Here is a 22,063-nt window from a genome sequence, read left to right on the forward strand (position 1 = left end):
TTTACAAAACAAAACACTTTATTTTTAAACATCCATAGTCCATCATCTTCAGCTAAAATTACAGGCATGTCACTCAACCTTCAGTCTCTGTGGAGTTTGAGTCGGTTTGTAATGGACTACGATCTGAATCAAGATGGATGAGTTGATGATCAAGAAGAGTAGTCCAGCCAGCCACATTAACAGGAAGGTGTTGTAGCCTTCGAACTCCAGGAAGTAGGCTGGAACCAACCAGACACCCTTATGGTGGAGAGAACATTTAATAGCTTAGTAGTTAGTTACTTTGCTCAAAGAAACCCAAAAATATGATCAATTGAATTACCTGTCCAGCAAACCAGAGGAGGAGCAGTCCCACTCCCTGTTTTAGCGACATACTCAGGTGAGGGATGACCAGAGGGAGTAGACACAGGTACCACAGGAAGTACTATGAAAGGATAACACACAACATATGACCACACCTGAGGCAGGTAGGATAAAACAGGTACAATTACATTCACTCAGTGAGAGTCTATATAGGCTGCCTTCCTCTCTTTGTTTTTACTTTGTGACCTCAGACATGACGTGTGCGTCCGGTAAGTTAATTCATTACATGTCTTTTTTTTTTTTTCACGCTTTGATTTATCTCATTATTGCATGTCAGGTGGTTCTCTCTCTAAGACATATGCCTTTTGAAAAGTCAAATCCTGTGTCATAAGACTAAACTACAAAACAACACGCCTCACAAATACAGTATATCTTCTTAATTGGAACCTACACCCCCCCTTCCCTCAAACAAGCATCCCCATTTTCCTTTTTACGGCTCATCTCAATCATGAAAATGCTTTTGGATTACAAAAATGTAATGCTTGATGTACCTGTGAAGTGCAGACTTTATTGAAAGAGACAAAGATGGCGGTGTGCAGGAAGCAGCAGAAGGCTAGGTCCGAGTGAAAGGCCCATGACGCCACCACCAGCAGGACGAGTTGAGGCAGGAATGCTGCCAGGCCGAGCCACTGGCTCCACCTGCTGTCTGCGCCAACAAAATAATTAGACCAGCCTGAGAGAGATGCATCGTCTCCTGCAAGTTTAAACTCACAATTTAACACAGATGCAAGGAAAATACCTCATAAAATAGTTTACAACTTTAAAACCGATTTAATAAACAACCATTTTATTGCTGCTGACCAGACACGCCAGCTTGAACCAGATGCTGGTCTTTGTTCTGCAGTTCTGTCTGAAGCAAGGTGTCACGCTAGAAGGCTATGAAGGGATGGAGCGGTGAATACCTGTGGTGAGGTAGAGCATATAGAAGTATGGAGAGAAGTTGTGTCGGATGTCCCTTCTGGTCAGGTGGTACAAGTAAGTCTCATGAAGGAACTCCCATCCATACCTGACAATTCAGGAAAGGTTTGTTCAGTGTATTTCTTTAGATAAGGGAGAGCATGGAGAAGCTAATATTGAGTCCTAACAGAAATACTTCGACATTTTAACTAGCGGGGTAGCTTCTCACATGTAGTAGAAGAGGGCTGTAAGCAAACAGAAAACTCCTCCGGCCACACTTGCAAAGAGGAACAGCTGCCGGTTGAGGAAGCTTCCCATGAACCCCATGAACCAACTACCCCCCTTTTTGACCTTCTCTGATCTGGTCTCTGGCGTGCGCAGGGACAGAGCGATGGGCAGAGCATATGTAACGGGGTAGATCTTCATATGGACTGACAGACCATAAAGCACGGCAGCCCACATCAGATGCCGGGCTAGAAGAAGAAACAAAACAGGAGGACAGGAGCTGAGTATCTACATTAAACCTTAAAATGTTGTTTTGAAACTCAAAAGCTCCATACACGCAACATCTACATCCTTACCTTCCAAACAGAGTAAGGTCCCCAGCACCAGAGCTGACAGTATTGACTCGGCATTCCCTCGACTGGACACTCCCATGGGCAGAGGGTTGAGTAGCCACAGAGAACAAACACGCCGTGCAGTCTGAACATAAATTCACCAAATACACTTAATCTGAGCTGTGTATTTTGCTATACGCTGTTGTTTTACAGGACAAAACAAATGAGGTATTTGCAACGACAGTCAGCTATTATAAACAAACTATCCTCATGAAGGATTTCTGTTAAACAACACAAATAAATGTATTAAAAAGTGCCTGAAAACATACCTCAGAGCTCAGACCTCTCAGACGGAGGATTCTGTAGATGAGCAGTCCTGACAGCACGTCACACACAATGAAGAGGATCTTGCCAAACACCACGCTGAGATAGATGTTAGGGGTGAGCAGCCAGGCTAGGAGAGGGGTGTAGCGGTAGGTGGATCTGTTGTATGGGGACTGCCCCTGTGCAGCACAGAAGTATGAGTAACAAAGTGGACTTATCAAAAGTACTCATCACGCAGAATGGCCCCAAGTCAATGTTATTTGCTAATTATTATTGAGACATTAACATGCAGTAAGCAGTACTTTAATGTTGTAGTTGAGATGTTGTGGAGATCATTTTAACTGTGTCGTGGAGTTTGATCTGTAACGTTAACAATGCATCATGTTCGATGAACTGATCATGTTTGGGATGTAAACACTTAATTTGAAGGGCAACTATAACTTTGGTTGATTGACGAATTTAAGAGAATACAAAAGACGATATTTCAATATTGTTTTGTAATTTTATTTTTTTATGTTGACATTTTGTTTGGAGTTTTTAAAAGTAATTGTTAGCATGTCATTAAATTAGCATTGACGTCATATAGTAGGAGTATCTCGGAATGACGCCGAAGAGATGTAACGTTAGCTGTTACTTCCCACCACTCGTATTTCTCATTGCTGACCCAGCATTATATGAGGAGACACATTCGGGGACGGAGCAGCTTCCTCTGACTGCTTGCTTCCGGTCACAGGCGTTATAAGACTGCTATTACCTCAGTGATGAATCTTGCAGCATCTGTGAACACGTGGTAGTCAATGTCAGTGTACTTCACCACCATAGTCCTGTCCTGGTAGTCTCCATAAGCGACCAGGGCCAGTCGTACGGCGAAGGAAGCCGTGAGGAGGACACGCTTCTCAGTGAGCTCGGTTATTAGCCTCTCCATCACCAGCCAAGCAGGGAAACCAGTTCAGCGGGCAGAACCGGAGGCTAACGAAGCTAGTTTGTCATCTTTGAGCCGGAATGCGTGAGCCAACGTGTCCGTTTCCCTCATCTCATTATCCCCTAGGATTTCAGGTGATATAGTCCGTATGTGTTGTTAATAAGAGATTCGTTTTTAAATAGTTGGACTTCAAACAAGACAACCAGGAAGTTATCCGGAAGTGCCATTCCTAACTTTTTCTTCTTCGCCTTCTAGTCGGGACACAAACACACCGATGCATCAGCACCACCTGCTGGGCTGGAGTAAGATGCATTTACTGACATGCATTATGTCGTCCCTCTGTGTACTGGGAACGACAAACCCCTCGTCTTCCTGTGTTATGTTTAACACAACATTAGATGTCCCATTGTTCTATTACGCAGCATATATCTTATTATATCTGCTTTGTAGAATTCAACCCTGTGTGTGCAGAATATGCGTTATTAACCTATGAATGTGTCTTCATCTAAAATGTTTCTTTACACCAGTCAGACAAGATGCTTGCTTACTCTTTTGGTCTCAGGGAAGAAACGCCCTTTAGGGATCGGACACTTAAAGTAGTTCCTGTAGTATACTTAGTCTCCCCATACATAATTGACCAAAGCATTACTGCTGTCAGCTATAAGGTTAAACATTAACATTTAAAGGTGTATCATTGATAACCAGTTTAGTATTAACACACAAACCACAATGACTGATCAAACAGAGGTGTATCCATTTTACACAAGCGGCTGATCCAGATCTTAGAAAGTATCAATACACTTCTTTTCTTTTCAATGTGACAAAACCAAACACTTTTATTACACATGTAAAAGCATCAGAATACATACATTGACCTGGACTTAATGCCAGTTCAACCCTTTATGTAAGCTCTTGTTCTTTATATTTACTATTTATTATATGCATAATAGTACAATTACAAATAACCACACTTTCCTTGATTACACCCATCACTAAGGACATATCTATCTGACAATGTGATATCAAATCTTGCAAGAGTCGTATTTTCATATGGTATAAAGGTAACGTTGACGTAGAAAAAATAGAATTTGTGATTAGGCAAACTCTTTCTCAGGGTGTCAGGCTTTAATGGTATAGATTAACTAGGGTAGGGTGTAAAGGGTGCAGCAAACAAGGCCATACGTGCATTACACACAGTAAACCAGATCCTGAAAGATGAGATTAGGTGCAAAAGATCAAACAGTGCAAGTACACAATGCTCCAGAAACACACAGAGGTGATGCAAACTACACGGAGGACATTTCAACACCTCCAACTTTACTGGTCATTCTGGTGTTAAAGATGAAGGACTCACAGTGTGATTAGTTGGAGGGAACTCCAGAGTTGTGATTCTCAACATTCTTCCAGCAATGCTAATAAAATGGTATACTGTTGCAATAGTAGATGTATTGTACCCCTCCCCCCTCCTGTTGAGAAACACTGTTCTCAATGGCGTGATCACTTTGGGGAGCAGTATCGGCCAGCAAAGAGAATGCTCATGGACTGGTTATGTCGGATGAAGAAGAGGAAGGGGTGGTCAGCGATGAAGGGGCGTGTCATGGGCACGGCACAGCGAAGCATCATGATAGCAGCAGTGGCGGCAGCCGCCTCCGTTCCCTCCTCGTTGACCTCCACGAAAGCCTTGTGGACAACTTTCGACAGCACCAGGTCGTTGCCTGGAGCTATGCCTGTCACAGGGGAGAACGGAGACAGTTCAGGTTTCACGTGTCTGTTCGATTAATTGTTTATAATAATAATAATAATGTATTTATTATTATGAAAATATCTGATATGATCCATGCGCACGTCCTACCAGAGAAGTCACACATTGACACGTCGAAGGCATCCACCATGCCCATGCTGACCAGGACATTCTTCATGTCGTAGCTCTCCTCCAACTTGAACCGAGGAAGCCCCACCTGGAGCTCAACTTCATCCATCATGTCTGGACGAGTCCACTCCACAAAGTTCTCATAGCTCAGCTCCTTCTCCATCTGGGGTGGACACACAATCAATGATTTAGTTTGTCTGCATCTTGTGGGTTTATTTACGAGAGCAAGTGTGTGTGTGTGTGTGTGTGTCCTACCTTCTCCAGACCTGTTGTACTGTCCTCTATCTCACTGGGTAAAAAGATGAGCATGCTGAGCTCCTTTCCTTGGTAAGGTATCTCTAGGATCTGTGCAACAGAGGGATAACAATTTTACAGCAAATTCTATATCCTACTACTAGGTTCTTTTTTTAAAAATGTTTTGATGGACTGACACACTGAATTGATCAACAAACTAGTCACCTGGCAGTTGACTTCTGGGATGTAAGCCAAGGGGAACTTGGATTTCTGGTGCATCATCTTCACTGACTTGGTTTTATTCTGACAACAAGCAGACAAATACACAAAGCTTAAAAAGAACCTTAACACAAAGTGACATTTTGTACACAATGACTTGTTACAATGAAGTAAAAGTGCACTGCAGGGTGTGGTCAGTACATAGTAACATCACAGCTGGGTGTGGCCAGTACATTCTGTGATTCATTGACTTCTGTCAATCAGTGTTAGTCGATGACATGTTTTCTTTGAGCAGTGTTACCTTGTTGAGTCTAAACTTAGCGTCCCATGTGGCACTCTCTTGAAACTGCTTGTTCCAGTTGCCTTTGAAGTAGATGGCATTGACCAGCACCAGCCTGGTGAGGCTGTCCACAACACCCTCGGCCAGCAAGTCCTGAATTTTACCTGGAAATCAGAACAGCCACAAACGTGAAGCAATGCCACTCTATTGCACTCTATCTGTCTATTGCCATGTTTCCATGTGTGTGAGTGTGTCAGACCCACCTTCTGTCTGCTCGTGCACCCATGTGTTGATGTTGAGCCTGGCCGCCTCTGAGCCGGCTACGAAGTCCACTGACTCCAGCTCTGCGTTGTAGTGCTTCTTGGTTTTTCCTAAATAATCCTGGAATCATCAACGACACATTTATTGAGTCTGATCACCCAAAGCCAAATAATCTCTTTGCTGAACCTTCGAGAGTACAGTAACAGCCGGAGAAGTATTTCCACGGTTTAACTTGATGGTATCCTGGCGTACTGTCCACCCCCACTTTCATCATTCCTTATACAAAGCCTAAAGATTCCTATGTGGGCCTCTCCTTCACTCCTGCCTCATATGTAAACTACACACATGCGGAAAAACACACACACACACACCTCCACAAACTTGTAGGACTGCTCCCCGTACAGCCTGTTAGCAACACTGAGGGCATACGGAGCGCCAGCCTTGTTGAGCTCGCTCAGCAGTTGGGCAAAGCTCACGTGGACGTCATCCAGACAATCTTGGGTTTTCAGGCACTGTGGAAAAAGTAGACAAGTGTTACAGAGATGCACTGAGCACGCGACAGACCAGTCTATTGTAAACAGTATATTAGACGTTATCTTGCCGATTAAGTGATGAGTTTGATGAGTTTTCCTTGTTGACGTTGGTGCTTTAGCAAGTTTGCATACATTACGTTGAGTGATGCTGGGTGGCAGTCGCTCACCTGAAATACTTCCTGATATATTTGGTTGCAAAGCCCTCTCTTGTTCATTAATTGGTAATAAAAGAATAAGGAATCAGCACCGAATCTATAACACAGAACGATTGGTCCATAATGATCTACTGGAAAGAATTGGATCGCTTGGACCTTCTCATCACTTAATGGGTATGATACTTATGTTTTGAACAGGGGTACTCCTTTAAGTCGAAGGCTTTCAGTATTTCACTCTCCACATACTGTACACATTGTATCTGAGAACACGTCATCATTTACATGTCAATGTTAATGCACAACATCCCAACACCGACTGAAAAATATGGCAAAAGGCAAAATGGAAAAAGTAGAGGGACCACTTTAACACCTTTTAAAGAACCCATGAAAATGAAACATCCACGTGAAGATGCACGTCATCCCTCCACCACAATGTTATTTACATGGTTATCTTCAAAAACACACGAACAATCTGATGATTCAGCTAAATTCAGAGCAGTGAGTATCCAAATCAGCACAGACCTACACAGTCATTTTCATAGAAAGTTGTCCGTTCGTTAAATATGGTGTTAACCAGATACAAGAAGGTTATACACAAGAATAAGGCATTCATACAAAAGGAAAGGGAAGCTTATTTTGTGTGTATACTAATTTCCTTTTGTTAAGAGGGTTGAGATGAAAAAGCACACCAGGAGATAGCCATCAAAGCCAGGACTACATTCCTATGTATTACCGGTATGTAATAATTTGTGGTTTCAAGCTGTTGGACACACACTCACACACACACTAATCTTTCAGTACACAGCAGTCAACTTGGTCACCTCCTTTGCATTGTTGTGTTTTTTTTTTTTTTCAAATTCAGTTTGAGCTAGCAGCAGATTGGAGATCAGCAAGCAAAGCGGCACAAAACAAGCACAGAATGCTCTCTTGACCTCCGTCCCTCTTGTCTCCAAGGATCACCTCACCACATGACACCAGAGCGTTAGTAAGAAGCCCCTCAGTGAGTTCATCATTCCTCCGCTGTCCGCTTTGTTACCACCTTCAGCAGATGCGCTGGCAGTTTGAACGGGGCCTGCTGCTGCATCTGCATCTGCTCTGCTCCCGCATGCCGGGGCTCCTCTGCCTCGGTGAAGCTGAGGACCTACAGTGGGGGTGCAGTTGTGTTGACTGTTAGGTTAGCAACCAACCTGTCTTTGGACAGGAAGTCATAATACCATCTGAGTGGGTGGATTTGTATGCAGCACGTTAACCTGAGATTTGGAAGATGGATCAAAGATGATGCCAAGTCGCATTGAGGTCTTGAGAAGTGAGGGAAACCCTTTTCTGCCGTTATAAACCCCTCTCCGGCACGAAGAAATACGGAGGTGATGACTTTGGATGATGTAATTGCTGATGGTAAGCTGGCTAATGTCCAAGTTAGAAGAACATGTTTGGTAAGTTTGCCTGTTAAGTCAAATCCTCATTAGCGGCCTCATGTCACTGTCACCTCTGCTCTCTTTCTCTCTCTCTCACACACACACACACACACACACACACACACACACTCACCAAGTCATGTTTGGACACACAGTGTGTGAGCTTCCACCTTCTGGAATGAACCCAGCCTTTACACAAAGCAAACAGCAGGACAAAGCTCCTTGCTTTGCAGAGGGATCTCTTTCATAAAAGGATGCATTTATAACACCGACTTTGTCCACGACCCTGTCGAGCAGCACGGAGCTGTCTGGGTGTGTCTTTGCTTGCGAGAAATGCTGTTATTGTCATTCCTCTGCTGTTGCTACATCAACTACTGCTACTGCTATACAGCCTGCCACTGTGTGAGTTTTTGTTCTCCTCAAGGTGTTAAAGTAAATCAGTCCATTATTCCACAAGTGTATTGCAATGCATAATTATTTCCATGTCTCATGACCACTGAATGGACATCAATTAGGCTTTAAAAAATGTTTTTTTTCCTCCAAAGGAAGCCCGGGCTTCTTAATGACTTAGGAACTTCATTCAAATTCAGGTGCTGTACCTACATTAATTAGACCATAGTAAGAGTAAAAACAGTCATTACTATGAATTGTCTGATTCTAAATAGTTGGGTTTAATTATTTAATTAATTATAGTTAGAATTATAATCATCCATTCAGCGATTCAACGCGTAACACCCAGGCGAGCCTGACAAGTGTCTGCTGCACATACCATAATGGGAACTGATAAGGTGTACAGAATACTTTACCTATATCTTTATTGCCCTTTCACTTCAATATTATGTTTCACGTTCCCATAGTAACACAACAAAGCGCAACCCCCCGCCCCACAACCTGAACAGAAGAGATCTTTGTCATTTTTGCTGACGCCGAAAGGAAAAAAACTGGTGATTCATCGTGAACGAGGGCTGACACATCAGCAGTACGCCTCTGTGCCCTTCATTCCTATCAAATTTATCCCACTATCTTCATTATTGCTTGAAAGTATCTGAAGGAGGTGGTGGGTTGACTTTCTGGGGATTTAGGAGGACACGGCTCATGATGGTGTTTTGATGAAGTGCATTTCTCTGTGTGAAACCTGCATCCTTTTGTCCACCGAACGGACAAACCAACAAGGCTTCACAGAATCCCCCTGAACCAGGTGCACCAGCCCACAAAGCCATTCATGTTGATCTTTTACTTTTCACAAGGACAGTTGGTGTGTGTGTGTGTGTGTGTGTGTGTGTGTGTGTGTGTGTGTGTACTGTACCTCTGACATCTGCGTGGCTGTGTTGCCTCTGGCCCCCAGCATCACCATAGCCAGAGCTGAAGAGATGCTGAAAGGGGAGTAGAAGACATTCGCTGTCTTGTCGTCATCTCCGAACTTTTTGAGCAGAGCCAGAGAGAAGGTGGTGTTGGCCTTGGACAGAGGGGTTGGTGATGCCATAATGTCTACAAAGAAGGGAGGGCCGACTAGCATTCATTATTGCATTACAAACTTCTAAAATGTCTCTTTACCTATATATACTAGTAATATTTAACTAAGTATGTGGCGGTTGTTTTCATTCATTATTTATTTATTTTCAAATTAGCTGCATCGTTTGTGGTGTCTATATGCAAATACATGTCAAAAAATCATATATTCAAGAAATTATTTAATATATGATTTTGTTGTCAATATGATTACAAAATATTATACATTTAGGAAAGTATTACACTTGCGGATTTATCAATGGAATAATAACAGCTGAAATGGTGAATATCGCTCGTGGATAAGAAAAAGAGTAGCTACTTATCATGTGACATTTAGTAGCTTTATATTACAACTTAGAATAACATATTCTATTATTTAGTATACTTCATTCGTAACGCCACACCATGAGTCAACCAAGTTAAATGACTATCATATATGCATCTATAACTCACGACAGGTCCCTTTGAACCTGACCTGTAGACACGAGTAAAGTTATTAATACACAAACTGTATATAAAGTAAATAATCCCATCCCACCGTCTGAATCTGAATTAAACTCATCTTCTACTTACTGACAAGGATTTGTCTTGTAGTCCTCAAGTGTTCAATATTCTTTCCTTCACAGGAAGACGTCTGTCTGAACCGGGAGTTTTATTATTTACACGCTGACTGACACGCCCCAAAAACTTTCCAAATGAGCTTCCGCATTCACATCAAGGATAGTTACAAGAGGAGATGTCACGCCTCAAACATCGGGGTACAGCACATGCGCACTGAAATATGGTGTGCGCTTCCTGACAGGCTCACTAGCTAGCGCACGGAGCGCAACAAAAAGCACCCGAAGGGACACCGTCCGACGTCGCAGCCCCAGCTACACTGCGCATGCGTCACACCCCACAGCCGTGTCCAAGCCTTCCTTTAACGAGCCCATGGATGGGAAAAAGCCTTGAGTCTCATGTGTCATGGTATGGAAGCCGTACGGGGACAATAGCTTTCAGCCTTCTCATTTTTTCCCTAAAGTTTATTACTGTATTATAATTATAATTATTATTATTATTATTATTAGTAGTAGTAGTAGTATATTGCAGTAACTATTATTACTGTAATATTAAACACAGGGTTTGGTTTTGTGACTTGACGAAAAGCAATTTTTGGATGTAATTGTGATTACGTCGTTCTTCCTGATAATAGACAGGATGATATTATGTTTTGAGAGGTCAATGACAATAGATTCCTGTCAAAAGCTTGTATCACTGTAAGTGCTATTTCTACACAAATCACACCACTGGATTAGAGATTGCACACTAAGAATGTGTTTTATAGACAATAATTATGTTAATTAATTATAATATTAATAGTTCTGTAAATACAAGACAAATTACACTTCAGATTAAAAGTAGACCACCTCAAGGTGTCACATTTAGAGACAATCAAGACGTTCTGATATTGAATTTCAAAATAAAGCCCTACAACATCTTAATTTTAAATCACAATCTACCTCTAAATTCAGATTAGATTTGAAAGTAAATATCCATAGTTAAAAACTAATTTCACTTCATATAAATAGTAGGCCACCTTAAGGGATTTTAATGTGATGTACACGGACCGAGAAACTGCGGCCATCGCTGGTAATCGATTCTGGGCAGGACTGGGTCAGCATGTGTCTCTGCTTTCCTTCCAATCCTCTCAAAGAAACCTTGAGATTAGCTCCCTCTGGTGGAACATCGCAGTATTGTAACGCTGCCTGGTCGGCCTCAAGTTTCTGTTCATCCATCGAGCAAGTGCACAGCACCTTTGCGTCTATCAAGCACTTTCTCCATCTTAAATTAAAGATATCAATCTAAATTCACATCTCATGCTCGTCCTTCTATCAAGAGCACAATTTAGTAGGAAAGCCATGTTAAAAGTGTCTCCCTGAACCCGGGCATTTACATCCAAAGCAAAGCAACGGAACGCCTCGCAATGGTGTCTGTTGCTTGTACTGAGTTTCAAATTCTAATAAATAAAACGTGTATTTTAGAAATAGTCTTTGCCTGTAGTAAAATCCCTGTGTATCATTTCCTATCTCAGACAAACACTTTGATCTGTTCCACACATCATTAGTAATATGCAATATAAAGTAATGTAATATGCAATATAATGTAATGTGTTCATGAGGCTTGAACACTCCAGGTGGCAAAACTGGTTTACCCTTCAAGAGAAGTAGATGATTAGGTGTGAGCGGTTCCAAGTCATTGACATTGTCCCAGAGCTTAGTAATTGGCCAATCGTTTACAATAGTCTCCGCTTCATAGAACACTGTGTGAAGTCCATCATCATTCACACTTTGCTGACAAAGAACAGAGCTAATAACCCTTCTCACCACAACAAATCCCACCATGGTGTGAACCTGCTGGTGGATTAAAACTCTAACGGAGTCTTGTCCAACCTGTGACAAGCCTCCCTGAATCCGATCATGATTTAAAGCAGTAGGTGACTCTTTTAGTTCTCTTTCTGCCCCAAAGTTAGTACCATTGTCTGACCTTCAGTGTACCACTTGTCCTCTCCTGTCTATAAAATGCCACAAAGCCTTGATGCATGCATCAGTTTCCATAATACTGTTACCTCCCTGCACACCATACAGGTCACTATAACACGGTATTACAGGTTAACCTTCCCCTCTTTACTTTGATTGGTCCAAGGTTATCTAATATAATCCTGTGTTGGTGAATGGTGTTAGATCAGGAAGGATTCTCGGTATAGGAAGATCTGCCATCTTTTGTTCCACTGCTCTTCCATTGTAGCGTTTCCAGAAGCTGCATTCAGCAACGATCTTTCTGAAAGCTGAATTGGCGTTGGCGATCCAAAACTTCTTCCTCACTGTGGACAGTTCATCAGTCCGTTCACCGTGGCCCAGTTTACGGTGCATATGCTTAAGAATGAGCATATATACATGTTGAGCCTTGCCAGAGGATGAGTGGATCTTTGGTTTCTTCAGCCATTGCTCCTCTACACAACCTCTCTCCAACTCTCCAAAATTGGATCCAGCTTATAAACGGCACTCTGTCGGCTCACGGTTGCTTTCCTGGGCGACAGGGCAGAAATCTCCTCACTAAAACACCTGTCGCTGGCAGTAGCAAATGATGGCAATCTCCACTCTCATTAGATCATCCAGTGTCAAAATGCTAAACTTTTATATCCACTGTGACACTTTGTCGTTTAGCAGCCTGCTTTGACCTATTCTGACTGGTGTCCGCCGAATGATGAGCCACAGACTCTTTCTCTGGAAAGTCTGTGTCAACAACATGGTCTTTAACCTGAGGAACCAGGCAACTGCTGTCAGGCAACTGCCTCCTCCAGTAAGGAAAGTAGACATTATGTTGGTCAGTAGGATTAGACACGTTAAGTACACTGATGACATTTGCTGGTGTCTCTTTTCTCACCTCTTGGTCATCCGAGTCCACTGAGTCTTCCAACACAGTTCCCAGTCCTCCTCCTGCTTCCAGAGAAATGCAGGACCTTCAAGCCACCTGTTAATTCTTCAGAAAGTCTGGGACTTTCATAATATTTTTTCCTTTGGTAAAGGATGGTCCAGTGTATCCTCTGCTAAAGGACCTAAGAAATGAAGCATTGAAGCTCCTTTCCTCCGCATTTAGAGAATTTGAACAGCTCTTATCATGGCCGACACTTTGATACTTCCAGGTTATTTCACTCAGTTAGGAACCTTCCTAAGCAAAAAAGAAGTGTCCCATGGTTCGTGTTAAGAAATGATATATTATTATTATTTATAACCATCAGAAAGTTAATCCAATTGTAAATAATTATTACACGTACACTTAAGCCTCACACGCAATGCACTGTAGTGGTGTAATGTTAGGTGCTAGAGGTAGGGAGTGTGCGCATGCAGTCATAATAATTTGTTATTTTATGAGAATCCCAGCTGTGCACGTGAAGGAGACAGTTTCTGTCGGGTTATGAGTGTTTGATACTCTAGTAAGTGAACCATGCGTTACTTTGATAATTGTTGTTGCCATTGCGAGGAGAGAATGCAACCACTATACTTTCTGTTTAAGTTCAAAATACTTCTCATGAAAAGAAACAATCGGAGTTATGTTGCATTGCACTTACTCTGTTGACATGAAAGCGTTTCAGTTTTAGTGGGGTTATCACAATTTAATGGTATAATAACTACATTGTGATGAAGCTTATTGTAATGAAATATACTTGTTAAGTAAAAGTGATATTTTCAATTCATATTCATGTTTAAGGTGGCACGTATTCAAATGACGCATACTAAATGGTTTAAGAGGAATATGTTGTAAAAATGTATTTGTGTGGGTTGGGTGTTTTTTCTAGAGCCCAGCCCAATGAGACTGTGGACGGTCGTGGAAGCGATGGGGCCTACAGTCGAATCTGCCCACAGAAGAAGTCTGCCAAGCTTCATTCAATCATTGAGACACACAGATAAGTACACACTTTTTGCTCTATACCTGGTAGAAATAGTCGTGGACTCGCACACACAAAACACACACAATCTCCCGGATAGAAAGTATTTGTGCAGGGTGACAAACAGACTAACAGAAGGTGGACAAACGCGTAAAATGCATGAATGCAAAAGATATGAATAATATTCAACCCCACCGAGCTCCCATGTGCACTTTTATTCAATCTAGTAGCAGAGTAGTTTCCATTAAGGCTCTCCTACAAAATCAGGGTCTTGAAAATGTAGGACAGGAACACACATGGTTCCCCCTGGCTAAATCAATATGCTCTACAGGCATGGACGGAGTAGTGAAGGGGGCTATAATTCTTGTTGGGAAGTCACAAAAGGACATAAAAGGACCACAAAGTGACGCAAAACTATCATAAAGAGACGTTGAACAACCACAGAGATGCAAAATGACCCAAAATAAACACAGAACAACCAAGAGACAGGATACGACCACAAAGACTCAACACGTCCACAGAGAGATGCAAAAGGACCCACAAATAAGTATTCGTTCGTTCTCTCATTGGATGGGGTCGGGAGCCCTTTTACATGTCTGTGCTCAGGGCCCCGTTGTCTCATAGTCTCCGTCCATGTCTGCAGCCGTACGGTAGCTCTCACTCAGGGGAGCAGTATCGGCCGGCAAAGAGAACGCTCGTGGAGGGGTTATGTCGGATGAAGAAGAGGAAGGGGTGGTCTGCGATGAAGGTAGCAGGAATCATTATGGAGCGTTCCGACAAGACAGCGCCAGTGGCGGCGGAAGCCTCCGTTCCCTCCTCGTTGACCTCCACGAAAGCCTTGTGGACGACCTTTGACAGCACCAGGTCGTTTGCTGGGGACATGCCTGTCAGCAGAGGAAAGAGAGAGCCTGTTGCTTTATCATGCACACTAAAATCAGTGATGCAGATGGCCTTGAGTTATGCATAACTGATGTTTTGGTTGTGCTTTTGGGTTTTGTGATCTTTCATTTGTCTGTTCAGATATGTTGTGCTCTGAGAATAATCTGAGAAATATTATGCAGCATATACATTTATGGTGTGTTTCCTCACCGGAAAAGTTGCTCCTTGTGACATCAAAAGCGTCCACCATGCCCATGCTGGTCAGAACATCTTTCAACTCATACATCTCCTCCATCTTGAATCGAGGAAGCTTCACCTCAACCTGGGTTTGGCCCATCATGTCTGAACGAGTCCACTCCATGAATTTCTCATAGGTTAACTCCCTCTCCAGCTATTGTGGATGCGATATGAATTATTAATTGGCCTGTTTAAAATCGCGCATTTGTTGTCTGCGTGTGTATATGTGTTCTACCTTCTCCAGGCCTGTTGTGTCGTCCTCTATCTCATTGGGCAGGAAGATGAGCATGCTTAGCTCCTCCCCTTCATAGAACATCTCTAGGATCTGTCCAAACACATTATGTCTTTCTTTACATTTAATTTGAAGATAATCTAATTAGTTACAGGAATGGACATTATCTTAAAATATGATGAGTTCAACTATTGTAAAAATGGAACCAATTGTGAAATGTCATATATATTTCATGAGATCTGTTCTCAAATATCAGATTGCTTAGCAGACAAACAGACACGGGCAAAACCACACTGTTGAAAAACATGGACATTACCTGGCAGTTGATCTCGGGAATGGAGGTGAAAGATAATTTACTTTTCTGGTGCATCATCTTCACCGGCTTCATGTCATTCTAAAGAAAGCAGCAGACAGAACAAACCCTTTTCTTGTTGAGTTATCATGGGGATGGGTATCGTTAGGATTCTATCGATGCTACTAACTACTCTTAGTGATCATCCTTATAATAATTACTTTTAAGATATATATACAATTTAAAAAAATAGAATACATTAGGAACAGGGTAAGAATTTATAGATATTTTAACCATAACTAAATGTTGTTTCAAGCAGCAGCTAAGTCACTATACAAAGTCATTGATATCTCACTGGAAACAAATGTAAATGTCAATAAATCAAACAATATTCCTGAGTGAAGAACACAAACATCAGTCTGTATCAGTCATTTGCTTCATGTGATTCACTGCCTGCAGGTACCGCTGATAAGGGGAGGAGGGCCGCCAAAGGGGTTGTGAGCTGCAGTGTGATGATATATTAGCTGACACCAAAATTATGAAAAGTACCAATAAAAGAACCAATAAGGTGGGAACTTATCAATACTCCGGTCTTTAATGACTTAGCACCGGGGCTCTTTTAATAACGGGTGTCGGTACCCATCCCTCGTTATCATCAAAAGGTCAAATGTATGATACTTATGATATCATAGTTCTAAATAAACATGTTATTATTACGATGGAAGCCGGATGTCTTCACAAATTTGGAGGAAACGTTTGCAAGACATGCTGATTTATTTTCCTCCGACTTTGTGCAGTGTTACCTTGTTAATTCTAAACTCTGCATCAACAGTAGAATCCTCCTCAAACTTTTTGTTCCAGTTGCCCTTGAAGTAGATGGCATTGACCAAGACTAGCAAGGTCGTTTCGTCCACTACACCCTGGAGCAGCAATTCCTTGATTTTTCCTGGTGAGCAGCATTGAGCAAATACGTCATTATTAAGACACAGACACAGAAGTAACAGAAGGCTCAAATATATCATCATGTCGAATTATTTATTTTATTTTTTAAGTGAAAATAATATTATCAAACCCATAGGACACAACACATAAAGCAAAGATGGGTCAAAAAACATCAACTCAAACCTGGGTTTGAATGAGAAACCTACAGTTTTTTAAAGTTGTAGTGAACTACAACAATTCTAATTGAATGCATCGAGCATTCAATGAGGCAAATTTGTAATTTGTGATATTGAGCTACACAAAATAAACTGAATTGAATTGAATTGAACCAAAGGAAGTTAAAATACATCCAATTCCTCAACTGAGACGAACCATAACTGCTTGATATAAGATAGAATTCAAACTAGGAATTGAAACGAGAAAAAGAAAACACTGTAATGCTTGTGAATTACGTGACCCCATTGTAATGAAAATAGAGCATAATAAATGCAAACGCCCACTAAATGTCTGAGGCACTTCTGAATGAGAAATCAAATTATTAATAGTAGGAGGATGGCAGACTCGCTCCACTCATACATTTTGTTTTCATAAGATGGAGAAGGCCTGGAAATGGGCATTATAGTCCCCAATATGTGTATTGCACTGATGAGTTTGTGTGAGATCTACCTTGTGTCTGCTCCTCCACCCAGCTATTGATGTTGACTGTGGCGTCAGCTGCACCGGTTTTGAAGTCCACAGACTCCAGCTCAGCGTTGTAGTGCTCTTTGGTTTTTGATAAGAAATCCTGAAAGCAAAAAACAGCACATCTGAATACTCACACCACAATTTGATACTCACACAAACCAATCCACAAATGAATACTTCAAGGAATACTATGAATAATACTTTGTACAAGTTTCATTTTCAGTTCTTTGAACATAGGATTGATTTGTTAATCAGGGATTTTTAAATAAAGCCAACATGAGTGGAGAGCTGAGCGCCGTCATTCAGTATGATTTATTGACCAACCACAGCTTATCAGCAGCCATACCCGACCAGTGTCTGACAACCATCCAACTCTGTTCTATCGCCTCTAATGCAAACGTTTCAGATTGTCTTCATTTTGATGGTGGTTTTGTGGATTTAAAGATAGTCATTGATAAACGTTGTCAAGATACTCGATACCCAGAGTTTGGAAGTAGATATATGTTTCTAAAGTCTTCTATGCTACGCTAGCTACTGAAGGTATACTGAATGTATACACATGCTTGGCTTGGCTTGACAGAAACAGTGTAGCTCCTTAATTTGTATCGTTGTCTGTCTCGATCGCCAGGTGATGTGGTGGTTCCGTTTAACACCGTGGTCGGTAGGCTTCAGCTTCTACCGTCATCTTTCCAACCAGTTTTCGCTGCTTAATCAGTTTGCCATCCTGGATATTTCCTTCTAACATATATTGTCGGCCCTTCCGCCTGCTTCTTTCTGAGAGCTTTTTTTCTCCCAAAAAATGTCCTCACAGAGTGCCGTTAGTGACAGTGTGGGCTCCACGGTTGTTTTGACAGCTTGACGGAGTAGCAGAGGGGGCGGGGCTTAGCTAAGGGTCCATTGTCTGTTGAACCAGGACCAAGGAACTAGGAATTAGGCTGCACATTTACAGGGTTGCAGTTCACTTTCTTGAATGGTGAATTAATTAATGCTGAGCAAAACAGGCTCACACACACCAACCTTGACAAACTGGAAGGACTGCTCCCCATACAGCCTGTTGGCAAGGCTGAGGGCATACGGAGCGTTTGCCTTGTTGAGCTCACTCAGCAGTTGGGAAAAGCCAGCGTGGACATCGTCTTCACCATTCTGGGGTTTCAGGCACTGCGAACAGCCAGAGAAGACCTGTGTGTTACAAAGACACACTGAGCCAGTGATAGATGCAAGACAGCGTTGTATTATGTTTGTATGGGCCATTGACCTAGTGGTCAGCTTACCTTTTAAATAATGAGAATAGACACCAACATCATTATTAACCCTGGTGCTCCACACTACAGCTTTGCAAACACTGTGTTGGGTGTTGGAAATTAAACTATTAGCATCTTTAATACATTTTATAAATCCATGCTATAGGACAAAAATGATGGTCAGTATTTTTCTTTTTTTCTGACAATGCTGCTGTATTTGGCAACTGTTTCTCAATTTGTCTATGTGCCAATTTGGAATGCTGCTCAGTGAAAGGAATATAAAATGGATGATTTTGGTGTTATTGTTCTCATCATTTACTATAATTAGAATGACTTTCAGCCAAACCTCCCACGAAGTTTTCAGAAGAAGGATTTCTCTTTATCAGACCCACAGCACCTTTTGGAAAGAATATGGAAAAAGGCAAAAACAGACCAAACCAAAGCCTTCACACCATTAACATTATCGTGAAATAACCCAAGGGGATGTTTTTTTTTGCAGTTGCACACACTTATCCACCATTTGCTCACCATTATCTTGTTTTACACTGTCCTCTTCATAGTGGACCAAATCAATGTTAGGATGGAGTGCTTTTGTTGCTTTGTCAAGACACAGAATTATCTTCTGTTCATAACTCAGCTTGTTTTGCTTTTAAAAAGCTTCCCAGGCCACTTCAAATTTCCAAATCATGTTTTAAAAGATGCAGCATGATAACAAATGTGTGCGCAAAGCAGTAGGAAATTAAGTGTGAATACCAAAATCTCAGCTTTCCTCACCACACTACACCACTAAGCCTATACATTATTACTACTAATTTTGGCTTTGATACCACCTTGACCAGATAATTCGGCAGTCTGCTGGTCCGCTGTATCTGCGTCCGCAACTGCATCCGCGTCTGCATCTGCGACTGCATCTGCGACTGCGACTGCGTTTGCATCTCCTCCACTTCCACCTGCTTCGGTTGCTCTGCCTCAGTGAAGTGAAGGACCTGGGAGTGCAAATGGTAGTTTCTCTCATCGGTATAGGATCACTGTACAGTTTAACGTTGTTAGTGTGTCTGTGTGTGTGTCTGTGTGTGTCTGTGTGTGTCAGGGCAGATTGATGCTTCGGTTAACTATCTGCATTTAAAGTCTCTAGTGGCTGGCTGGAGAAAAATAAACCTCTGTACAGCCGTTGAGTCACACATCCAAACCAAGGCATGCATGTACACACACGTTTTCCCTCGGCATGACCGATGCTTTTCTTTTCTTTAACAGAATGAGTAATATATGTCCAAACACACCCAACACTGCAAGACAGCTAGGTTAAAGTTTTCCATCGGAAGATCAGGCCAAAAAACCTGTCATCTCGAATACATTTCTTTGTCTGAATCATTTACTCGTGTTTTTAATATTTCTTGGAAGATGCCTTCTCTTTCATTAAAAATACATGGATAAAACTTGTCAAAGTTGAAACCCGAACCCACACCGTTCTCCTTTGCATAAACATGGAGTTACGAAATTCCAACACCGTGTTGAACCAGATCCACTGACAAGGACTTTTGACTGCACCACTTGTATAAACACTCCCAAATGGGTGTGTTAACATGAGAACTGGAACTTAATTACTTAATTTTCACAGTGTGTTTAGGTGTGTATGTGTGTACTGTACCTCTGATATCTGCGTGGCTGTGTTGCCTCTGGCCCCCAGCATCACCATAGCCAGAGCTGAAGAGATGCTGAAAGGGGAGAAGAAGACATTCGCTGTCTTGTCGTCATCTCCGAACTTTTTGAGCAGAGCCAGAGAGAAGGTGGTGTTGGCCTTGGATGTCTTGGATGAGGTGGATGTCTCCATTGTGTCTGACACAGAGCAGAGTGTTACTCATCGCATTATGAACCGAAGCAAATTTTTTTATCTGATAACTTTTTGTTTTCCCTTATTATGCAAAACACAAATCACTTTATTATAACAAGTTCAAATTGGAATAGGAATCACTCTTTTTTCCCCCAGAATATTCATTTGTCTACTTGCACGGTGTTTCAGAGATGCTACTGGTTTTCATGTAACGATAGTCTTCGGCACTTGTAAAATGCAAACAGCTTCTGCATTCTTTTGAATACCTTTGTATTTATCTTGGCAGCGTCCTCCAACAATACTATCCCTTCCCCAGACACGTGTATACAGATCCTTTTTCTTCCTTTACCATTAACAGATTATTCTGAATCGATTTAGATTCTTAAATAAAAGTGAAATATCACCAAAGCCAGTAAAAATCACACAGATATTGTTTATCGCTGCTCGACCACTGTTAGCTTTGGAAACTAAGCTAAAAAAGGCATAAAGCAAGAACAGTTACAGGTTAATCTGTTGCTATCACTCTCACCAAACTCAAATGACAACAAGGCACATCTTGTACTTACTGACGAGAGACTCTTCTTCAAGGCAACAAGTGATCAGGAACGATTCAGTGAAAGGAAGACGTGTTCTGTTGGAAGCATCAGTGTTATTTTACACTCTGACACACCCAAGCCCAAAAGGTCTGGCTGCAGCTTGAGAAAGTATCTATAAATCACACCCACTATTGACATCATGACAATGGGTGTGCTTTGTAAGAGTCTGCTAACCACAGGCACAGCACATACCCGCACTAGAATTACCACCTGGGCGTTGTAAGCCTCCACCAACCAAGTCATGTTGCGGTTTACATCCCTTTTATACTATGAGACATTTGTGTGGAATTGTCATGTTTAGCCTATGAACTCTGGAGTTATGGACAAAAATGTCCTCAAGGCGTACCTGAGGTGTTGCGTTCACGAGAATGGTATGGAAGAATTTACCCCGAGGCGAGACAGCCATGAGTCATGACAGACGGGTCAACGAACCAAAAACATAATGTCTCCGGCTGCAGCTGTCGATGGTGCAAAGGGATGGATGGATTGAGGGTTGGTGCTGAGATGAAGACAAGGTACGGACTACAATTGTAAAGCAATAGTCTTCAGAAATATCACTATAGAAATCTTATTCACACATTTATGATCAGCTGCACTGTGAATAATGAAATGTATCACGCAATTCAAACTGGATTTAAATGCAGTTTTTAAAATGCACATTTGTGTTCAGAGCTCATAAGTCCTGCTATCAATGCAGGTGCTGATGCTGTGGCATCACAGAATATAATTCAAATTGTTCTTTGTTAAAGGCTGGAAAGGGAAAGTAAATTTGAGATGCTGACGACACGTGCAGTTTCTAATGAGATATTTGGAGAAATTTCCAAAAATGTTAATTTCTCATATAATGTTGGGCATGATTCACCTGTGGCCCACAAAATATCAGGCTTGCACCAGCTTTTTTTGTATGCTCATACATAAGTTTATGGTTGTGGTGTTTGTATTTAGAGATGTATCGATACAATTTGTTCCGTCTAAAAAATGTAGTGAGTAGCTTTGGCAAAAGTAGAATGAGAGAGTCCTGGGGTTGAAGATGTGCAAAGGAGTGAAGTCATACTGCAGGTCTCCACTTGCTTAGAATGTTCTGCATAATCGTATCTTCCATGCTACAGGATTTTAGTTTGATATTCACCGCTTCCTCTACTGCCAATATTGTTCCCATTGGATAAC

At 41.8% G+C, this 22,063-nt stretch overlaps 3 protein-coding genes and 1 long non-coding RNA gene across 7 annotated transcripts; 1 reads left to right on the forward strand and 3 right to left on the reverse strand.

The window, feature by feature from the left end:
• On the reverse strand, window positions 1–3,310 carry pigm (phosphatidylinositol glycan anchor biosynthesis, class M). Its single transcript, XM_034560227.1, has 8 exons — window positions 2,893–3,310; window positions 2,144–2,317; window positions 1,839–1,959; window positions 1,487–1,730; window positions 1,263–1,366; window positions 852–1,006; window positions 320–421; window positions 1–237 (listed from the first exon to the last, which is right to left on the reverse strand). Exons 1-8 carry the CDS (start codon window positions 3,061–3,063, stop codon window positions 70–72), a joined length of 1,239 nt encoding a protein of 412 aa, XP_034416118.1. The 5' UTR covers window positions 3,064–3,310; the 3' UTR covers window positions 1–69.
• Window positions 3,311–3,864: 554 nt separating this feature from the next.
• LOC117749589 (leukocyte elastase inhibitor-like) lies at window positions 3,865–10,428 on the reverse strand. Of its 3 annotated transcripts, XM_034560224.1 has the most exons (10): window positions 10,110–10,251; window positions 9,334–9,515; window positions 7,652–7,753; window positions 6,296–6,436; window positions 5,927–6,044; window positions 5,685–5,827; window positions 5,390–5,467; window positions 5,186–5,275; window positions 4,913–5,093; window positions 3,865–4,787 (listed from the first exon to the last, which is right to left on the reverse strand). In XM_034560224.1, exons 2-10 carry the CDS (start codon window positions 9,508–9,510, stop codon window positions 4,558–4,560), a joined length of 1,260 nt encoding a protein of 419 aa, XP_034416115.1. In that variant the 5' UTR covers window positions 9,511–9,515; window positions 10,110–10,251; the 3' UTR covers window positions 3,865–4,557. The 3 variants fall into 3 exon arrangements, with proteins under 3 accessions (XP_034416115.1, XP_034416116.1, XP_034416117.1); XM_034560225.1 differs by lacking the exon at window positions 7,652–7,753 and having other exon boundaries at window positions 10,110–10,428; XM_034560226.1 differs by lacking the exons at window positions 9,334–9,515; window positions 10,110–10,251 and adding an exon at window positions 7,863–9,322.
• Window positions 10,393–14,403, forward strand: LOC117749593. The gene is made up of 2 exons (XR_004611727.1): window positions 10,393–10,502; window positions 13,873–14,403. It is a non-coding gene; the product is annotated as an uncharacterized LOC117749593 (long non-coding RNA).
• Window positions 14,170–20,988, reverse strand: LOC117749588 (leukocyte elastase inhibitor-like). 2 transcript variants are annotated; one of them, XM_034560223.1, is made up of 10 exons: window positions 20,867–20,988; window positions 20,118–20,305; window positions 19,300–19,455; window positions 18,246–18,386; window positions 17,211–17,328; window positions 16,406–16,548; window positions 15,627–15,704; window positions 15,314–15,403; window positions 15,052–15,232; window positions 14,170–14,846 (listed from the first exon to the last, which is right to left on the reverse strand). In XM_034560223.1, the coding sequence occupies exons 2-10, from the start codon at window positions 20,298–20,300 to the stop codon at window positions 14,620–14,622; spliced, it is 1,317 nt and encodes a 438-aa protein (XP_034416114.1). In that variant the 5' UTR covers window positions 20,301–20,305; window positions 20,867–20,988; the 3' UTR covers window positions 14,170–14,619. The 2 variants fall into 2 exon arrangements, with proteins under 2 accessions (XP_034416114.1, XP_034416113.1); XM_034560222.1 differs by having other exon boundaries at window positions 18,246–18,407.
• Between the last annotated feature and the right edge of the window lie 1,075 nt (window positions 20,989–22,063).

The sequence above is a fragment of the Cyclopterus lumpus genome, chromosome 20, assembly GCF_009769545.1.
Source record: "Cyclopterus lumpus isolate fCycLum1 chromosome 20, fCycLum1.pri, whole genome shotgun sequence".
NCBI classification, from domain to species: Eukaryota; Metazoa; Chordata; class Actinopteri; order Perciformes; family Cyclopteridae; genus Cyclopterus; species Cyclopterus lumpus.

Coding starts and splice junctions, on each gene's coding strand:
- pigm (XM_034560227.1), bottom strand. CDS start 3,063: ATGGAGAGGCTAATAACCGAGCTCACTGAGAAGCGTGTCCTCCTCACG. Junction 1,007..1,262: donor TATGCTCTACCTCACCACAG/GTATTCACCGCT, acceptor TTGTTGGCGCAG/ACAGCAGGTGGAGCCAGTGG. Junction 238..319: donor TCCTCTGGTTTGCTGGACAG/GTAATTCAATTG, acceptor CTCCACCATAAG/GGTGTCTGGTTGGTTCCAGC.
- LOC117749589 (XM_034560224.1), bottom strand. CDS start 9,510: ATGGCATCACCAACCCCTCTGTCCAAGGCCAACACCACCTTCTCTCTG. Junction 7,754..9,333: donor CAGCCACGCAGATGTCAGAG/GTACAGTACACA, acceptor CCCCCACTGTAG/GTCCTCAGCTTCACCGAGGC. Junction 6,045..6,295: donor AGTCCTACAAGTTTGTGGAG/GTGTGTGTGTGT, acceptor TGATGATTCCAG/GATTATTTAGGAAAAACCAA.
- LOC117749588 (XM_034560222.1), bottom strand. CDS start 20,300: ATGGAGACATCCACCTCATCCAAGACATCCAAGGCCAACACCACCTTC. Junction 18,408..19,299: donor TGCCGAATTATCTGGTCAAG/GTGGTATCAAAG, acceptor TGTAACACACAG/GTCTTCTCTGGCTGTTCGCA. Junction 15,233..15,313: donor ACACAACAGGCCTGGAGAAG/GTAGAACACATA, acceptor CATCCACAATAG/CTGGAGAGGGAGTTAACCTA.